The sequence below is a fragment of the Anabrus simplex genome, chromosome 2, assembly GCF_040414725.1.
Source record: "Anabrus simplex isolate iqAnaSimp1 chromosome 2, ASM4041472v1, whole genome shotgun sequence".
Taxonomy (NCBI): Eukaryota; Metazoa; Arthropoda; class Insecta; order Orthoptera; family Tettigoniidae; genus Anabrus; species Anabrus simplex.
In genome coordinates, this window is record NC_090266.1 from 121203645 (window position 1) to 121224760 (window position 21116).

At 40.8% G+C, this 21116-nt stretch overlaps 1 protein-coding gene across 3 annotated transcripts in view; it reads right to left on the reverse strand.

Annotated features, from left to right (window-relative positions):
* The window catches only part of LOC136864969 (vesicular glutamate transporter 1), a 209119-nt gene that overhangs the window by 169282 nt on the left and 18721 nt on the right, over positions 1-21116 (reverse strand). For 2 of the 3 annotated variants that reach the window (XM_068226485.1, XM_067142378.2), the window contains exon 2: positions 2442-2631. In XM_068226485.1, the coding sequence (XP_068082586.1) occupies positions 2442-2631 (190 nt within the window). Of the gene's footprint in view, positions 1-2441; positions 2632-2947; positions 3079-21116 lie in introns of those variants that run through there. The other variant, XM_068226484.1, reaches the window with a different exon arrangement.

Genomic DNA, 21116 nt, shown 5'->3' on the forward strand with positions numbered 1-21116 from the left:
TTTGGAAACTAAGTTCTTTTGAACCTTCTCAATTTATTATCATTTGTTCAGCCTTAATATTTTCCATAACTTAGTCACCTTGTAGCATGGCTTAGCCTCTGTTTCAGTGGGCCTTATGCCCAATTAGGTATTGTACAGTGTAAATTACTCTTTGGAGTGCTTGAGTTTCTGTCTCCATTTTATTTTGGTTTTCAGCCTTTAAAAATGTGACCTACTTTCTTTTCTCCTTTTCTGTGGCTGTGTAGTGTGGGCCTTATGCCTCTGAATGTTTACATTCTTTTCAAGGTTAGCATAGGTAAATTGTTACAGCAGTGTATTTACTGCTTCAAGTATTTTGTGGTGACTGACGTGGTCACGTGTGTAAGTTCATGGCCCACAAAAGGACAATTTGTACAATATTGATGACAATTGAGCTTCAGGGTGCGAGAACCATGTCTTGTAAAACTTTCTAGAATCCAAGGCTTCTTTCACTGATATGTACCTTCTTGGATGTGTAATGGTTAACCTTCCCCTTTTCTCAGAGTGTAAAATTCTGGAGACCTGCGAGTCAGAGTTTGACTGTTCCACTTGAAATATGAGTTCAATTTAACAAGATCTGTAAACATTTTCTGATCTTATGAGCTCCTGGTGTTGTCAAGTTTTTCTGAGCTTACGAGCTCCTGGTATTGTAAAGTATTTCTGAGCTTACAAGCTCCTGGAGTTGTGAAATTTTTCTGAGATTACTAGCTCCTGGTATTGTAAAGGTTACTCAGCATTAATGCTCCTCTTGTTACTATCTGGGCTTCCTGCTCTCACTTCTACTCCCTAAACTTCTTGTCTTTGTGCTTAATCATTATTTTTATTTTTTTTTATTTTAATATTACTTTTTTTTTTTTTTTTTTTTTTTTAACTCTGATTTATGCCTTGTCCAGCCATTCACTCCTCATGCTTCTTTCTCTCTGCAAACCATGGAAATAAGTAACATAAACAATAGGCGAGTTTTGTATGTGGGAAGCTGTATTTGCATATGTTATCTGAGGGATGATTTGACTGTATAATTGTACTAGAAGAAGCGCACCTGCATGTTCAAATGTGGCTTTAATCTTATTGTAAGTGTGATCTCAAGTTTGATTCTAACAAGTTTAGTGAACTTTTCCTAGGTATATCTGGCTTGAAAAGCTTTCATTAAATTGTGACATCAGTCTCCCAATCACAATTACTCTTACTTAATTTTCCTGGAAAACTCTGCTGGTTTGCCATTTCAAGAGTGAGTTTATTGTATATTAGATACAATAACTGACATACATGGTATTAGGTGCTGTCAGGCTGCTGCTGCCAATAATAATAATAATAACAATAATAATAATTAGCTTCATCTGTATAATTTTGTTTCCCTTGGTTATGCTCATGTCGTTGACTTTAAAGCGTCCCTTCACCTATTTGTCAAGGCAGGATCTGCTATTGTATCTTAACCTCTGTAATTGCAGATTTATGATAGTTGAATTATTTCTTTTTATGTCCTTAATTATTACACTTTGTTCAACCTGTGTTTTATTATAATATAAGCGAAGGATACCTTATTTGATGCATCAGTTAATTTTATATAATCTCTGAGTTGTATTCTGATGTATGTCTTCAAAACACATCTTTCAAATGATTCACTATTTTTTAAGTCCACTCTTACACCTTTAATATTGTTTAATTATATTTTTGATTGAAATTAAATGTTGTCTTAGTTTCTGTTTGTCCAGAGAGCTAACTCCAGAACACCTCAAAGATTCCTTTCTGGATACTGTTAAGTGCTAATATTCAACTACCCTCCTCAGTATCATTACTAAGTATGAACGACAGCATTAACTATAAAGTCAATCCTCTCTTGAATCTTTAACAATACTGTCCTTTATGCTTTTTCAAAATTTGAGTAGTGGTTGTGATTATTCTTTTAAGGGAAGGCATAACTTGGGAATCATCCTCAAATTTTGAAGACACATTGGTGAGTGCATCATATAAGTACAGTTTATTTTTTCTCTCAAATCTATAAAACAAAAGTAAATTAATTATAATCTTACTGAGCAAGTTGGTCACCTGGTACTGGTCATATAGCTACATTCAGAAGATGGTGGGTTTGAACCCCACCATGGGCAGATCTGAAGATGTTTCTCTAGTTGCCCATTTTTCATACCAGGCAAATGATGGGTTATATCTTAACTAAAGGCTACAACTGTTACTTTCCTAATCTTAGACCTTTTCCATCCTGCAGTCACTGAAACCTCTCCATGACAGGGTTGCCATTAAACTGCTGGAAAAATAATGATGATGATGATGATGATGAAGGGTGAAAGAAATTTAGCATGTAGAGTATGCATGCATTTCAAGGGATTTAGAAGCCCCATTGAAGAACTAACACACAAGAACACATTGAAGAACTACTACCAGTATTTGAGTATTCTTGGATATCATACCTCTACAACAGTGCCATTTTCCAGTGTTCTGGAGGAAGTTGATGTCATTGCCACTATAGCTACACTGACATTCACACGTAGAGCAAACACATTAAAGAAACCAAGGAGGGCCATAAGTGTGACGATATAACGTCTTCGTTTCCAAAATTTCCACCTAGGCACATCCATGTTATCCTCAGGTATATCATCTCTGTAAAGAAAAAAAAAAGATGAGTTATAATCATAAAATATCAAAGTCATTATGATAAAACAGTCCTAAGGATTGTAGTATTATTAGTAAAATCAAACAGTCTGCACAAAAGTGTTATTTCATAACCGGTTTTTGGGCACTAATGTCAAGATCAGTGATTAAAAATCATTTAAAACATGCTAATCCATAATAGTGTGTCATCAAGGTAAAATGGAGCCCAGATGAAGAAAACTGTAAAAATAAGGAAGAAACAAATGACAGAATGTATGAACCTAAATGCTAGACCCTGAAAATGTTATTTAATGATATAACATACCATTAGAAGGGCTGGCTGGACATGCTGTTAAAGCTGTTAGGCAGGTACTAAACAGACTTTCAGCTTTGATCATGGATTGTGCTAGTAGCACGTGACTTTGCATCATCTCAAGGTTGTAAACAATATGTTGCTAGTAGCAGTTTCATTTAAAATCTTATCAGGTCTTTCTTTTTTTTTTTTTGGTAGTATAAAAATTTCAGTATTTTCATACGTATTTAACTCTACACCGTTATTACCTGTAAGAAATAAATTTCATGTCTTTCTCAAAGCCTTGAAAATTATGATTCTTATTAATTATAAACATGTTCTGCAAATGCTGAATATATATTGTAAAATATAGCCTGAAAATGTTCTTGGTATCGCTGAGTTAGTGTCCACCCAGTCCTTCCTATGTAAATAATTTTACAGTCATTACAAGTGAGTCTACATAATCCTCAATCGGTATTAACATCTTTATTTTTTCTGACAGCATTTGAATTTTAGATTAGTTCTGTGTTTGTTTCTAGTTCTATAAACTGTTTTTCCTCGTCTGCAAATCATGTAACCTTGAAGCGATGGGGAGGCCTGCGAGTCCCAATGAAGCAGATAGCCGAGCTGCAGGTGTAACCTTATCGGATGGGTATCTGTCGACAGACCAGACTAATGAATGGTTCATCGAAAGGGGAGTAACAGACTTTCGGAAATTGCAAGGGCGACAGCTTAGATGTTTGACTGATATGGCCTTGTAATAATACTTAACATGGCTTAGCTGTGTTGATACTGCTACACAGCTGAAAGCAATGGGAAACTAAAGCCATAACTAACTCCCAAGGACATACAGCTCTCTGTACGAATGATATACTGATGGTGGCTTCCTCCTGGGTAAAATATTCCAGAAGTAAAATAGTCCTCAATTCGGATCTCCGGGTGGGGATTACAAAAGAGAGAGCAATCATCAGGAAGATGGATACTGTGCAAGTCAGAGCGTGGAATTCTAGAAGTTTGAATTGTTGTGGTAGGCTAGAGAATCTGAAAAGGGAGATGGAATGACTAAAATTAGATGTAGTTGGTATAAGTGAAGCACGTTGACAGGAAGAACAGGATTTTTGGTCAGGCAACTACAAAATCATCAACTCAAAATCAAACAGGGGAAATGCAGGAGTTGGTTTTTTGATGCAAGTGTAATAGACTTATATAAATTAAAAACAATATTCTTTAACCCATGGGTAAATTATTATTATTATTATTATTATTATTATTATTATTATTATTATTATTATTATTATTATTATTACTACTTGTGAGGTATGGCTATGAAGTGTTTACATCAATTTAGTATTATTATTATTTATGTAGTTAAGTTATATGTACAGACGATACGATCATGTTGTTTTTGAGAGGTTATGTCATGAAACATGTGCTGTGTATGTATGTATATATATATGAGTTTAGTTAATGTATGAACCTGTAATCAATAGTATATATTTTATTATCACCTGTATATATGATGTGTAATCCACTACAGTATTATGCAACACATTGTAATATCCAGAATAACACTAGGTAAAGCAAGAGCTATTTAGGACCTTACTTCCAATTGTAATTATGTATTATGCACTCTCGAATTTACTAGAAGATATGTTGTGACATATCCTTCTAGAAGCCTGGCCAGGCGACATATATAAAGATGCCATCTTGATGGTGGAGTGAAGTTATTGTTTAACAGGAATGTTTTTTGTGAATTTGTGTCGTGTTTAGGCTGACATGCCGACATGCTAATGTACGCAGTCAGCAGCCATCTGTTTAAAGGTTGCAGCCTCCATATGCTTCATGAAAGACACTTGTTAAAAATGGTGGTTTGTTGATTTGTGTGGTTAATGTACAACCTGCAAATAATTGCAAATAAAATCCATGTACGCGAATGACATCATTGGCGACCGTGTGACAGGGCGTAGGAATTCACGAGTGAATACTAGTGTAGTGCGAAATAGAACAAAATGCAAGTAATACTAGAAAATATGTTGGTACAACAACTTGAAGATGAACTCGCAGAGAGAAATCTCCCGAAGAACGGCAGGAATAAATCGCTTCAGACGCGGTTGTGGGAAAATCTCATCAAAAAAGGAGAAGATCCCGAAAAGTTTTTAATTGAGGTTGACGGAGATTCGGAGTCAGAAAAAGAGGTAAATATAACAAAACTGTGTTCTAAGTTCACGAACATGAAATAGACACTCAATTCCACCTTAACAGACAAAATTCCGAAAGTAAACAACGAAATTTCTAAAGCTAACTCAGTTCTAAACAGACAAATATCATAAGTGACCACGCAGGTTTACCAAGTAAAACACGGCCTAGAATCAAAAATTTCATTTCAAATTAGCAACGTCACCAATTGATTAACGCAGCAGAAATCGGACATCAGGTCAAAGCTGGGACAGGTTGAACAGATCAATAGTAGGGTAAGCCAGCTGGAAGGGGACATCTCAAGCCTCAAGGAGGAGGGGGAAATGCAAGTTTCCAGCATAAAGCAACAGGTCTCTTCTGTCGAGGGAAATTTTGGGAGCCGTATTTCTGCTCTTGAAGGAAGGTTAGAAAACCGGTTTTTAACCATCAAGAGAGATGTGCAGAATATAAGGGAAGGTATCCTTCACGCAGTAGAAGATAGATTAACTCAAACAGAACATATCGTCACACCTCTAAACCCCTCAAACCTAACCGGCAATACAGGACACCTAGACCCGAAGGTGATTATAGAGAGCCTTCCGGAATACCACAGGTGACTGGAAGACAACACGACTAGCTTCATCGAGGGATTGGTCGGTCTATTAGGAAGGACTTATCTACCACAGGACATTTTTGTGCAACTCATCACACAGCGATTAAAGGGGCAAGCTGCTACTTGGTTCAAAAAATTTGAAGGGCTTAAATCTAAACTGGATGGACTTCAAGAGGGAATTCCTCGCTAGGTTAAATTCTGAAAGGGTGAAGAGTTCCATGGAAAGGAAACTACTGACTGAGACAAAACCCACTGGCATGAGAGCTAGCACTTTCGTACTACATTAGTACCAGCTCTTCAAGCGTCTGCACCCGGAAGAAAGAGAGAACGAGATCTTACCAGACATCGCAGGACTACTCCACGATAAGATTCGACCCCTAGTGAAAGTATCACAACCAAGATCCTTTGATGATCTGCGTAGAATCATTGCCCAACTGGAGGAGGATCACAAGAGAAAAGCTACGGAAGAGACCAGCACAGTGAGGAAGTGCTACCAGTGTGGAAGAACGGGAACCTGAAGAACAAGTGCCCAACCTTCGCATCGATAAACTAGGTCCGACCCATTCTGAACTGAGGGGGGGACCGGGAACAGGAATGCACCTCAAGACACGACAGACAAGCAACCCTGGTCAAGTAGGAGAGGGATTGGTCAGATTGTGAGTAGAACAGGCCAACCCCACCAGGCTATCATCTTAAGGATAGGCAACGAGAATTTTTCAACCATACTCGCCTGCCAAACAAGCCATTAATTTGTCAACAGGACAGTTGCCAGATTACTACCACCTAGAAAGTCTCACCATCTCGCAAGGTTAGTGGGAGCAGCAGACGGGGTAAACTAATCCATCCCAGAAGAGACTAACCTAACCGCTAAATGCATGGACCTGCCTATTGTAATTGACGTTGCAGTGATTCAGAATCTAATACCTGACATCATATTAGGTCATGGCTTGTGGTGGAATACAAGGTGATCCTAGACTATGCAGCTCATGAAGTCTTTTTGGGAAAAGACAAACGTCTGAGGGTCGCCTAGCACGATGGAAATCTCTGGAATCACAGCAAGGATGCAGAAGTCAACGTAGACCTGGGAAGTAGCCAGTTAACGCATCTTCAACCAAGTGAAGAAGAGGAGCTGAGACGCACCTTAAAGGACTTTCCAGAAGTCATCCCCAATAAAATGGGACAGACTACCAAAGTAACACACAACATTGAATGCAGCACCTCCTCACCCATCGAGCAATGTCATATCAAATCAATCCAGATAAGCACGCAAATTTATCATTCAGAAGATTCAAGAGATGGAAGGGCAAGGTCTCATTGAACCCTCTAGATCCTGTTGAGCTTCACCTACCGTCCTACCGAAAAGGACGAGTGGGGAGTATCGACTGTGTGTGGACTTTTGCAGGTTGAACGAGAAGACTGTTAGTGACACCTACCCAATCCCTGATCTGAAAGACTCACTGAAACAAGTAAGTGGGTCTAGGATTTTCAGCACGTAGGATCTCAACTCTGGATACTGGCAGATGGAGGTCGATGAAAGTTCTAGACCACTGACCACCTTCATGACACCAAGAAGATTGTACCAGTTTACAGTTATGCCTTTTGGATTGAAGAATGCTCCTGCTACCTTCATGCGACTGATGGATAAAGTATTATCAGGATATATTGGAGATTTTTGCCAAGTTTATCTTGACGACATTTTAATTCACAGCAAGAGTTATCAAGAACACCTTGTACATCTGAACGACTGGAACGACTGAAGATTCATGGATTGACTTGCCTACTGGAGAAGTGCTACTTCACCCAGTCCCGTGTAGAATATCTTGGCCATGTCCTAAAACAGAAGGCTTAGATGGGCAACCGGAGCAGAATCGAGCTATCGAAGAAGCTGAATGCCCGCGGAACAAGTACATCAGTTCCTAGGCTTGTGCGGATCGTATAGCAGCTTCGTGCCACACTTTGAAGAGAAGGCAATACCACTCACCGATCTTTACCGATCTACTCCATAACAACCGCCCATTCCAATGGACCAGCAAGGAAGAGGCAGAATTTCAAGGTATTAAGGCTGCGATATGCAACGCTCCCAGTCTAGCCCATCCCGACCCTCAATGGAAGATGTGCCTACAGACGGATGCCAGCGACTCCAGCTTAGGAGCAGTGTTATTCCAGGAGAGGAGTAACAGTGGAAGGGACATCACCGAGTACTCCAGCAGAAAGCTATCTCCCACCGAACAACGGTACTGCACTGCCAAAAAGGAAGCCTTAGCCGTGGTGTGGGCCATGGGCAAATTCAGAGGCTACTTGGAGAGAAGGAAGTTCCAGTTATACACCAATAACGCCGCTCTCAAATGGTTGAACTCGGTCTCTGGCTCAAAATCTAAATTGATGCGATTAGCTCTGTTAATCACAGAATTTTATTTCAATGTGTGCCATGTCTCAAGACGGACGAACATAGGAGCAGACAGTTTATCTAGGCACCCGGTGATGGAACTGGAAGCTAGGAGCACTACTGCCGAGAGGGAGTTCCCTTGAAAACACCAGAGTGAGCCCAAGGAACCTCTCCTTATGACCGTTAAGAATGAACTTGATATGGGAGTGATCAAACATTGGCAAGAACAAGACCAGCCCTGTAGGACCATGATGCAGTGGATTAGAAGACAAAACACCGATAGTCGACTTGTCCCGAGGGAATTCAAGATGTGCTACAAGAACTTCCAGGTTTGATGGAGGACTCTTAATGTACAGGTCGCAACTCTCCGACATGCCTGCAGTAGTGGTAATCCCTAGACAGCACACGATGGACATCTCCAAGAAGTTCCATGACAGCACTGAAGCTGGACATCCAGGATGCGAAGAAACATACCAGCCTATCCGACAGAGATTCTTCTGGGTCAACATGCGGAAAGACATCCTGGACTAGGTGAAGGGATGCTAGATCTGTGCCTGCACCAAGGCGAGCAACAGGAAGGCGAGGAAGACGGCCGCAACGCCCTTGGGAAGTCATAGCTCTGGACCTGATTAGTCCTTACCCTAGAACACCACGGGGTAAAACAGGACAACTAGTAATCACCGACCCCTTCACAAGATGGACTGAGGCCTTTCCGATACCAGAAGCCACGATGGGATGTATCACCAGCCTTCTACAAGATGTGGTATTCAGCAGCAACGGTTATCCAAGGTGCATTCTGTCAGAAAACAGGAGTCAGTTCACATCGAAGAAGTGGCAGCAAATGATGACAGAATGGGGTGTGGACCACTGAACCACCCCTATCTACAACCTAAGGGCCAATCTAACGGAACAACGGAACCAGGAGCTAAAGAGGATACTACGGGTCCACCTAATAGACAAAGAACATTGACTGTGCGACCGTCAGATCCAGCAGTCACTCTTTGCTCTGCGACGACGCATCAACCATGTCACTGCCTATTCCCCAGCGGAGATGTTCCTTGATCAACAGCTATATGGCACCGGGGATTGGGAGATTCGTCCATCACCCACTTCTGGTCAAGATGATGCAGCTGTTTCCCTAGCAGAGTGGCAGCAGGACATCAAGGAGAAGCAAGCTTTGGCCGAGAAGAGATCCCTTACCCAGGCCAAGGCTCAGAATGTCGAAGAGACCCAGATCCTCTTACCAGGCCAACAAGTACTGCAAAGTAACCACCCAGTCAGTAATAAGACTGCATGGTTTCACACAGGTCTCGGACCTAAGTGGGTTGGTCCCGTTGAGGCGGATAAGCAGCTGCGCCATTGGATCTACTCACTAAAGACCAACCCTCATGTCACGCATTGGAGTTGTGGTGAGTCACCCAACCGCTGCGCATATAGAGTAAGCCCAGTACTACCACAGCAAAGTCTGGTCATGAGGAGAATGTATCAATACAACCGAGGCTGGCAGCAAGGCAATCCTGACCCCTGACATGGCACGATCCGGTCAAAAGGAAGGGAGCACATCCAGCGATGTTGAGGAAGAAGGAAGATACAATCTACGACTAAGGCAAAGTCGACAAGTGTGGTAAACTCTGAGAATTATTTCAAGTTATAGGGGGGATATTGACGCAAGTGTAACAGACTGATATAACTTGAAAACAATATTCTTTAACCCATGGGCAAATAATGCAAGTATCGAGCTTGAATTATTATTATTATTATTATTATTATTATTATTATTATTATTATTATTATTATTATTATTATTATTATTATTATTATTATTATTATTACTTGTGAGGTACGGCTATGAAGTGTTTACATCCATTTACTGTTAATATTATCATTATTTACATTGTGTACATAGTTAAGTTATATGTACAGATGATACAATCGTGTTGTTTGTGTGGTTATGTCATGAAACATATGCTATATATATATATGAGTTTGGTTAATGTAAGAACCTGTAATCACTATTATATAATTTATTATTACCTGTATATATGATGTGTAATCCACTACAGTATTATACCACATATTGTAATATCCAGAATAACACTATGTAAGGCAAGAACTATGTAGGACCTTCCTTCCAATTGTAACTATGTATTAAGCAATCTAGAATTTACTAGAAGATATGTTGTGACATATCCTTCTAGAAGCCTGGCCAGGCGACATATATAAGGAAGCGGCCTTGATGGTGGAGTGAAGTTATTGTTTAACAGGAGTGTTTTTTTGTGAACTCGTGTTCTGTTTAGGCCAACATGTTAATGTAAGCATTCAACTGTTTCAAGGTTGCAACCTCATTTATGCTTCATGATAGGCAGTTGTTAAAATGGTGGTTTGTTGATTTGTGTGGTTAATGTATAACCTGTAAACAATTGCAAATACAATCTTTCTCCAAAGGTTTCCTTGATTTTCCTGTATGAAGCATCTATCTTTTGTAGGACCATACAACCTTCAACATCCTTGCACTTCTCCTTCAGCCATTCTTCGTATTAGCTTTCTTGCACTTTATATCCACTGCATTCTTTAATCGACTGTATTCTTTTCTGTTCTCTTCATTTCTTGCATTCTTGCATTTTCGTCACTCATCCATCAGGTCTAGTATCTTCTGAGTTATCCACTGATTTTTTGTTGATTTCTTATTCCTTCTATACATTTCTTCAGCAGCCCTACTGACCTCATTTTTCATGACTATCCATTCTTCCTCTATTGTGTTTACTTCAGTCTTTTCATTTAGTCCTTGTGCAATGTGTTCCTTGAAACAATCCTTCACATACTTTCCTTTCAACTTGTCTTGATCCCATCTCCTTGCATTCCCTCCTTTCTTCAATTTCTTCAACTTCAGGTGGCATTTCATGACCAACAAGTTGTGGTCAGAGTCCACGTCTGCTCCTGGGAAAGTTTTGCAATCCAACACCTGGTTTCTGAATCTCTGCCTAATCATAAAGAAGTCTATTTAATACCTTCCAGTATCTCCAGGTGTCGTCCATGTATACAGCTTTCGTTTGTGGTGTTTGAACCAAGTATTAACGAGGACTAAATTATGAGCAATGCAGAATTCAACCAGCTGACTTCCTCTTTCATTCCTTTGTCCCAATCCAAATTCTCCTACAGTATTACCTTCTTTTCCTTGGCCTACCACTGCATTCCAATCTCCCATCACAATTAGATTCTCATCACGTGTTACGTTTTGTATTAAATCTTCTATCTCTTTCTACATTCTTTCTATTTCCTCATCATCCGCTGAACTAGTAGGCATATAGTCCGGCACTATTGTGGTGGGCATTGGTTTGGTGTCTACCTTGACTACAATAATTCTTTCACTATGCTGGTCATAGTAGCTTACCCACTGCCCTATTTTCTCATTCATTATCAAACCTGATCTCACCACAAAAACGCTCACAAAATGCTGTCACTCACGTATGAATATTAAGAACTCAGATGGAAAGCCACTTCTAGGGAAAAAACAAAGCAGAAAGATGGCACGAACATATCCTCCAGTTGTATCAAGGTAAAGATGTAGATGATTTGGTTCTGGAACAAGAAGAGGCAACTGATGCTGATGAAATGGGAGACCCAATTTTGAGGTCGGAGTTGAGCTGTGAGAGACCTAAATAGGGAAAAAGCACCTGGAATTGATGACATTCCCTTTGAATTACTGATTTCCTTAGGAGAAACCAGCACAGTAAGTTTATTCCATCTAGTGTGTAAGATGTATGAGACAGGAGAAGTGCCATCCGATTTTTGGCAAAATGTTGTTATACCTATTCCCAAGAAAGACGGTGCTGACAAGTGTGAAAACTGCCGTACCATTAGTTTAGTATCTCATGCCTGCAAAATTTTAACACATATCATTTACTGAAGAATGGAAAGAGAAGTTGAAACTGAGTGGGGAAAAGATCAATTTAGCTCCAGAAGAAATGTACGAACACGTGAAGCAATCTTGACTTTACATCTGATCTTACAGGATTGAATTAAGAAGGGCAAGCCCATGTACATAGCAGAGAAGTCATTTGATAATGTTGATTGGACCAAGCTATTTGGAATTCTGAAGGTGACTGTGAACAGATACCGAGAACAAAGAATTATCTACAATCTGTACAAAAGTCAGTCTGCAGTGATAAGAATTGAGGGCTTTGAAAAAGAAGCAGCAATCCAGAAAGGAATGAGGCAAGGCTGCCGTTTGTCCCCTCTTCTTTTCAATGTTTACACAGAACAGGCAGTAAAGGAAATCAAAGAGGAATTTAGAAAGGGAATCACAATCCAAGGAGAGGCAATCAAAACCTTGAGATTTGCCGATGATATTGTTATTTTATCTGAGACAGCCGAAGATCTCGAGAAGCCGCTGAATGGTACGGATTAAGTGTCGGGTAAGGAGTACAAGATGAAAATAAATAAGTCCAAAACAAAAGTAATGGAGTGCAGTCGAACGAAGGCAGGTGATACAGGAAATATTAGATTTGCTCACTTCAAACATTGATATAGGAATTTGAAATATGTTTTTGAAGACTTTCGTGTGGAGCGTGGCATTGTATGGAAGTGAAACATGGACGATAACTAGCTCAGAAAGAAAGAGAATAGAAGCTTTTGAAATGTGGTGTTATAGAAGAATGCTGAAGGTGAGATGGATAGATCGAATCACAAATGAAGAGATACTGAATCAAATTGGTGAGAGGAGAGCGATTTGCTAAATTTGATGAGAAGAGGAGATAGAATGATAGGACACATCTTAAGAGACCCAGAACTTGTTCAGTCATTTTTGAAGGAAGTGTAGGTGGTAAGAACAGTAGGGGTAGACCAAGGTATGAAAATGACAAGCAGATTAGAGCATATGTAGGATGCGATAGTTACATAGAAATAAAAACATTAGCACAGGACAGGGTGGCATGGAGAGCTGCTTCAAACCAGTCTATGGACTGATGACTCAAACAACAACGAGAACAACAACAACAACAACAACAACAAGCTGTTTTTAATTTAAGTTTCTTGAAGATACCAGCAAAAGGTGTAAATATTATAAAATAATGATTACAATCTAAGTGCTTCTTTTTTCATTATGTTTCTTTACTTCTTTTTCTTTTTTACATATAAGTCTATCTATCTTTTCTGGGCTGTAACCATTCACTTTTGCAATTTGTTTTATTATTTTGATTCCTTTCAATTTATTTTATTTACTCATGGGGATTCTTAGCAGCCTGTTAATGTAGCTGTTGTATGCTGCTGTGTAGATTTTCTGAAAATTTCAAAATCAACACTATTGTTGGTTTTTATCAATTCGACATCTGCAAAATTTAATTATAATTTTTCCATTACAAATTTAATGTTATTGTCAAGCGATTTTAAAAAGCCAGGGAATGTTTTATGAGTATGAGTAATGAAGTCTCCATTTGAAAATACCACTGTGTCATCATCACAATGGACCCAAAATTTTATTTCTTGTGGTATGTGTTAAAAATAGATTTTTCAAGGTTATTTAAATAAATATCAGCTAAAAAGCCTGTTCAAATAGCTCCCATAATAAACCTGTCTTCTTAAATGATAATATTAAAATCAGTCCTCACACAACACATAATTACAATACTATATTGAGAACTGTGCCGGTGGAAGTCTCCCCCGGCCCTTGGTATTTTATTCAGCCTGGCCAGGCTCTAATCTTACGTGTAACTTTATATTTGTAACTGTTTTCTTGTATATGTACATATGTTTGTGTATTCATTTCTAGCTTGCCTTCCTTTCCTTAATAAAGTGTCATTCCTTGATTACTAAGTATGGCTCCAGACGAAGTGGATATTTCCCACTCTGGAAGCGTGTCTCCTCTTCTCATGCCTCCATGTCTTTGGGCTAATTCCCCTACCCCTCTCGGGGGATCCAATCGTTGTTGACTCCTTCGACACTTCACCTCGCTCCTTGGGCAAGGTCATGGTTGACCGAACTGAGAGAGACGATTCTGCTTCTCATGCTTGAAGGTGACACACATACGAGCCGGTTCCGTGTGGAGGTCGAACTAGGTTCCACTGACATGGAGGTATGAGCTGGTAGTTCCTCGATGTCTTACCAACTAAGAAAGAATATGAGGTGGTTGGACCCCTTTTAGTAATGTAATGAAATGAAATCAAGGTGAGGTGTGGGCAAAACTTATTTGTAACTTTCAATTGTAAAAGTCTTGTTGATGCGTTTACATAGAGCTAATGCTCATTATTTCTTGTACTATTTTTCACTTCTGCCATGGCAGTTTGTTTGATGAGGCATATCGTACCCCTTGCATGGGGATATTCAAATTGTAAAGTCCTTGATTATGAGTTGTAAAGCCACGGGTAATGTTATTTGAGGTTCCTTATAATGAACTGGCAAGGTTTTATGCACGTTCGTGTAATGCCAAGTAATGTGTGTATTTAGTTGCATTGGTCGGAAACTCGAGGAGTTTCTCTGCAGTTCTAAGGGCTGTTTAGATGTTATGGTAATCTCGTACTTACCTAAAGTGTAATAGTTTCAGATTGTTAGCCATGTTATTTCCTAGAATTACCTGTTGGTATTTGGCAGTTATAAGAATTGGGATACCCTCCTCTTTAAACTTTTATTAACTGTATTTTTAAATTACCTGGGCTGGTTCCCTAGGTGACCTTGTGTGACATTTGTAAATTATATATTATATGAGAGTGTTATTATATATTGGATAAAGAGTCTGACAGAGATTATGATTAAGGTGCGAAGCAAATGTTGTTATCGAAACAAGGCAAATTTAAATTTGTTATATAATAAAGTTTTGGCACTATGATTCGAGTGCTTAATCTGTCCAGCCCCATAGGCCCACCACTTACTTCTCTTTCGTGATGCTTGCCATATGTTGGCACAAGAACTATCAAACTCATGACAATCCAACTATCCAAAATAGTATAACCTCAAGGAGGCACTCTTCTAATTAATATCGCTCCAACCTATGGCACTTTGGACCACTGACAACCACAGTGGCTGGCACTAATATCCAGAACAGTCACAAAGTTTGAATCAGAATTAGCTACCACTTCCTGTACACTTGTAATTCAAACTACTTCATGCTTCCTACTTCATATTTCCTATAGTACTCAGTAGAGGTTATAAATCAAAATATTTGAACCGCCAATATTTAAACACCAGTTATGGGCCTTCTCTCAAAATGTTAAAAGTTTCCAGTATTACTGGTTTTAATTTCCTCAGGCACTTTGTCTATCTTACTTCCTGGTTCAATGACTAAACACAAAATTATTTAGATTACACAAATATGTCCACATAACAGAATTATGGCCTAACAATTTTTAATACATACTAACATAATCTGATATCTTAATCTAATATTTTAAAAACAATTTGTGGTGTGATACTTATGTGACTTTGCATATATTACAATACATCTTTACTGGGCGAGTTGGCTGTGCGGTTAGGAGCGCACAGCTGGGAGCTTGCATCCAGGAGATAGTGGGTTCGAGCCCCACTGTCGGCAGCCCTGAAGATGGTTTTCCGTGGTTTCCCATTTTCAAACCAGGCAAATGCTGGGGGTGTACCTTAATTAAGGCCACAGCGGCTTCCTTTCAATTCCTAGGCCTTTCCTATCCCATCGTCGCAATAAGACCTATCTGTGTCAGTGCGACGTAAAACAAATAATAGCAATACATCTTTATTATAGGCTGTTAGGCTGTTATACCTTTCAGAACACCATCTGCGAGCCTCTGTGAATTTACTAAATGCCTCTACAATCCTCTATTTGTAACTAACTCTGTGGCATTACCACTTATCTTAAAATGTTAGAAACTGTGTCTAAGCATCATCACCTTCATCTCCTTCAACTTCTCTTACCCTCCATGTCAACTGAAAAATAATAATGGCATCTTTTCTTTTTATGTTTTAAAGAGAGAGAGGATTTTAAAATAAAAATTGGCTTTGACTCCTTCTGTTAATATTTTATCCTCCAGAATAACATGAACATTAAGCAGTCACTGAGACCTGATGTCCATGTTAGTGTTACAGGTATCTATGTCCATTGTTAAGGATTAAGGGATACTAAAACACTGGAAGTCTGTTGAAACAAATTATGCAATCATATATATATAAATAAAGGAATGAGAGGTTGCAAAATACCAAGATTTTAATTATTACAATGAATGGACCTGATTATGAACAGCATAAGACAATGATAATTGAACTGTAACACAGTAAAGATAAGGTATGGGGACACAAAAACAAGGAGGAAAACAAATCATTGTACGCTGCACCAGTTTTGAGTGTGTGTCATGAAGCAAATGTCTCACTGGCTCATTCAAAAGACAAGAAACGGTGGTGTTTGCATAGTGGGTGTACCGTGCACATGACCGAGGACATTGATAGTTTTAAGTGCACTGAATCGAACATTTGTGAAATTCTGAACTTGGCTAACTCCAGCTCAGTGAAAATCAGTGCCAAAGGTTTGGCACAGTTGGAGACATATGTGAACAAACATAATCAGAGAGTTGACGTGAGTAAAGTTCTGCACATGCCAGATTTAGGAACCAATCTTCTGTTGGTCAGGAGGATTGTTATCGCATGACATGTGATGAACACAAGGCTGAAGTTATCAACAACAAAAAGGACAACATTGTAGTTTTGCATGCGGATCAGGTTGGTGGACTATATTTTGTGAGTGATTCACTTGTAATCGAGCCAGTGAAAGCTGCTCTGGGAAGCTGTGAAGACAAGAAATACTTGATGGACTGGCACAGGAAGATACCACATCTGAGCATCAAAGATCTTCGAGTAGCAGTGAGAAACCACACAGTACAAGGACTTGAAATTAGAGTCATTAACTCGTTCCATCAAACGTGAGGTTGAATTTCAGGGGAAAATGACACATCAAGCATTTCAAAAATAATCTCAAAGGAAATCTGCTCCTGGTGAACTCATACATACGGATGTGTGCATGCCCATCAAGGTCAAATCAAATGGTCATGCCAGATACTCCATTATATTCACAGATCACTCTACATGCTGGAGTGAAGTTTGTTTTCTACGAAATAAGAATAAAGTACTTGATGAATTCCAGGCTTTCAAAAACACTATTGAGACACAATTCAACATGAAAGTAAAGTTCCTGCAATCTGATAATAGAGTAGGCCTATGTCAACAGGCAGTTTAACAACTTATTGAAGAACTCCGGCATTAAATGTCAATTGACGGTCCCGAATAACCCAGAGCAGAATGGGGTAGCCGAGTGGAAAAAATGCACCTCAGCTGAAATTGCTCGGTACCTACTGATCCAGTCTGGCACATGTTTGAAAAATTAATAACTGGTTCGATAGAAGGCAGTTCGGTTTTAGGAAAGGTTATTCCACTGAAGCTCAACTGTAGGATTCCAGCAAGACATAGCAGATAGCTTGGATTCAGGAGGTCAAATGGACTGTATCACGATTGACCTGTCTAATGCATTTGATAGGGTGGATCATGGAAGACTACTGACAAAAATGAGTGCAATTGGACTAAGCAAAAGAGTGACTGAATGGGTTTCTATATTTCTAGAAAATAGATCTCAGAGAATTAGAGTAGGCAAAGCTTTATCTGACCCTGTAATACACTTAAGAAAATGGAAATTACAACACCATGAAGGCATTGGTCGTTTGTGTTGATTTTCAAGATATGGAACAATGTCATGCAGGTATGTAAACGATCAAAGTTTCAGACCTATTGGATTGTTGCTACAGGTCTCCCCAAGTGATTGGTCGTGGAGGAATCAACTCCAGTATACAGACTCTGGTGTAGCGTACTTGACTTGCAATCTGTGCAGTGAAGTGTTCCCTGTCAAACATGCCTCGGTGACAGAGAAGAGCACGCTATCAACAACTGTTGCCGTTTGAGAGGGCTCGGATAATTGAGCTGTGTGAGGCTGGATTATCGCTAAGGACTGTCACTGCACGTGTTGGCCAACAGGCATCTATGGTACGTGTATGGCAGCAGTGGTCAAATGAAGGAACCCACACTCGTAGACCTGGCACAGGCCCAGCACAACAGACAACTGTGAGAGAGGATCGCCGCATCATTTGGATGGCACAGATGGAACCCCATGCAACAGCAGTGCAAATTCGAGCAGATGTGACACCCCACGTTCTACAACAAACAGTTGGTAATCGCCTGCGTGCAGCTGTCTTACGAGCCCGTGTCCCTGCAGAAAGTGTTCCAAAGATCGACGTGGGTCGACGAATGGCATAGGGTCATCTTTAGTGATGAATCGTGCTTCTGTCTTGCCCGCAGTGATCACCGGAATCGTGCGTGCCGACGTACCGGTGAGTGGGGCCACCCAGATCTTATTGTCGAGAGGCACACAGGGCCAACACCAAGCATTATGGTCTGGGGAGCTATTGGCTTTAATGTGAAATCACAATTAGTGCTTATTGAGGGCATTATGACTGCTCGACTGTACGTTGATAGGATACTCAATCCAGTGGTTGTCCCCATGATGGCGAACATTGCTAATGGGATGTTTCAGCAGGACAATGCCTGGGTTCATACTGCACGCATCTCCAGGAAAGCTCTCCACAACATCACAACCTTAGAATGGCCCGCCAGATCCCCGGACCTCAGGCCTATTGAACATGTGTGGAACATGATGGGTCGACAACTGGCCAACCATCCTCAGCCACCCACAACTCTGGAACAACTCACCCATGCAGTGCAGCAAGCATGGGCCACAATTCCTCAAGAAGCAATCCAGGGCCTTATTGACTCCATGCCTCGACGAATTCATCAATGTATCGCAACTCGTGGTGGGTACATCCTGTATTGATTGTTGTCCAAACTTGCAGTCAGAGGGGCCTGAAAGTGTAATTATCGAATCACAACCAAACACTCATCCTGCATGTCTAATTGCAGCAATGTAACACCAATCCTTCTGGGTGTTGCAATTTTCATTTTCTTCAGTGTAATTAAGAGGGGAATCCCTTAATGCAGTATTATTGGACCTATGTTTTCTTATATATATATAAATGATATAAGTACAGAAATGGAATCAGAGGTAAGGCTTTTTGCGGATGATGTTATTCTGTATAGAGTAATAAATAAGTTACAACATTGTAAGCAACTGGAACGTGACCTCAATAATGCTGTGAGATGGACAGCAGGCAATGGTATGTTGATAAACAGGGTTAAAAGTCAGGTTGTGAGTTTCACAAATAGGAAAAGTCCTTTCAGTTTTAATTACTGCTTTGATGGGGTGAAATTTCCTTTTGGGGATCATCTAAGTACCGTATCTAGGTGTTAATATAAGGGAAGATCTTCACTGGGGTAATCACATAAATGGGATTGTAAATAAGGGGTACAGATCTCTGCACATGGTTATGAGGGTGTTTAGGCATTGTAGTATGGATTAAAGGAGAGGGCATATAAGTCTCTTGTAAGACCCCAACTAGAGTATGATTCCAGTGGATGGAACCCTTACCAGGATTACTTGATTCAAGAACTGGAAAAATCCAAAGAATAGCAGCTTGATTTGCTCTGGGTCATTTCCGACAAAAGAGTAGTGTTACAAAAATGTTGCAGAGTTTGGGCTGGGAAGAACTGGGAGAAAGAAGACGAGCTGCTCGAATAAGTTATATGTATAAATACACTGACTGACAGAGCAAATGCAACACCAAGAAGGAGTGGTTCGAAAGGGATGAAAGTTGGGGAAAAAACAGAGACGGCACGGACGAATAATTGATGTTTATTTCAAACCGATATGCAGGTTACACAATGCGCACGGCATCGACTCAGTAGGATGTAGGACCACCGCGAGCGGCGATGCACGCAGAAACACGTCGAGGTACAGAGTCAATAAGAGTGCAGATGGTGTCCTGAGGGATGGTTCGCCATTCTCTGTCAACCATTTGCCACAGTTGGCCATCCGTACGAGGCTGGGGCAGAGTTTGCAAACAGCGTCCAATGAGATCCCACACATGTTCGATTGGTGAGAGATCCGGAGAGTACGCTGGCCACGGAAGCATCTGTACACCTCGTAGAGCCTGTTGGGAGATGCGAGCAGTGTGTGGCCGGGCATTATCCTGCTGAAACAGAGCATTGGGCAGCCCCTGAAGGTACGGGAGTGCCACCGGCCGCAGCACATGCTGCACGTAGCGGTGGGCATTTAACGTGCCTTGAATACGCACTAGAGGTGACGTGGAATCATACGCAATAGCGCCCCAAACCATGATGCCACGTTGTCTAGTGGTAGGGCGCTCCACAGTTACTGCCGGATTTGACCTTTCTCCACGCCGACGCCACACTCGTCTGCAGTGACTATCACTGACAGAACAGAAGCGTGACTCATCGGAGAACACGACGTTCCGCCATTCCCTCATCCAAGTCGCTCTAGCCCGGCACCATGCCAGGCGTGCACGTCTATGCTGTGGAGTCAATGGTAGTCTTCTGAGCGGACGCCCGGAGTGCAGGCCTCCTTCAACCAATCGACGGGAAATTGTTCTGGTCGATATTGGAACAGCCAGGGTGTCTTGCACATGCTGAAGAATGGCAGTTGACGTGGCGTGCGGGGCTGCCACCACTTGGTGGCGGATGCGCCGATCCTCGCGTGCTGACGTCACTCGGGCTGCGCCTGGACCCCTCGCACGTGCCACATGTCCCTGCGCCAACCATCTTCGCCACACGCGCTGCACCGTGGACACATCCCTATGGGTATCGGCTGCGATTTGACGAAGCGACCAACCTGCCCTTCTCAGCCCGATCACCATACCCCTCGTAAAGTCGTCTGTCTGCTGGAAATGCCTCCGTTGACGGCGGCCTGGCATTCTTAGCTATACACGTGTCCTGTGGCACACGACAACACGTTCTACAATGACTGTCGGCTGAGAAATCACGGTACGAAGTGGGCCATTCGCCAACGCCGTGTCCCATTTATCGTTCGCTACGTGCGCAGCACAGCGGCGCATTTCACATCATGAGCATATCTCAGTGACGTCAGTCTACCCTACAATTGGCATAAAGTTCTGACCACT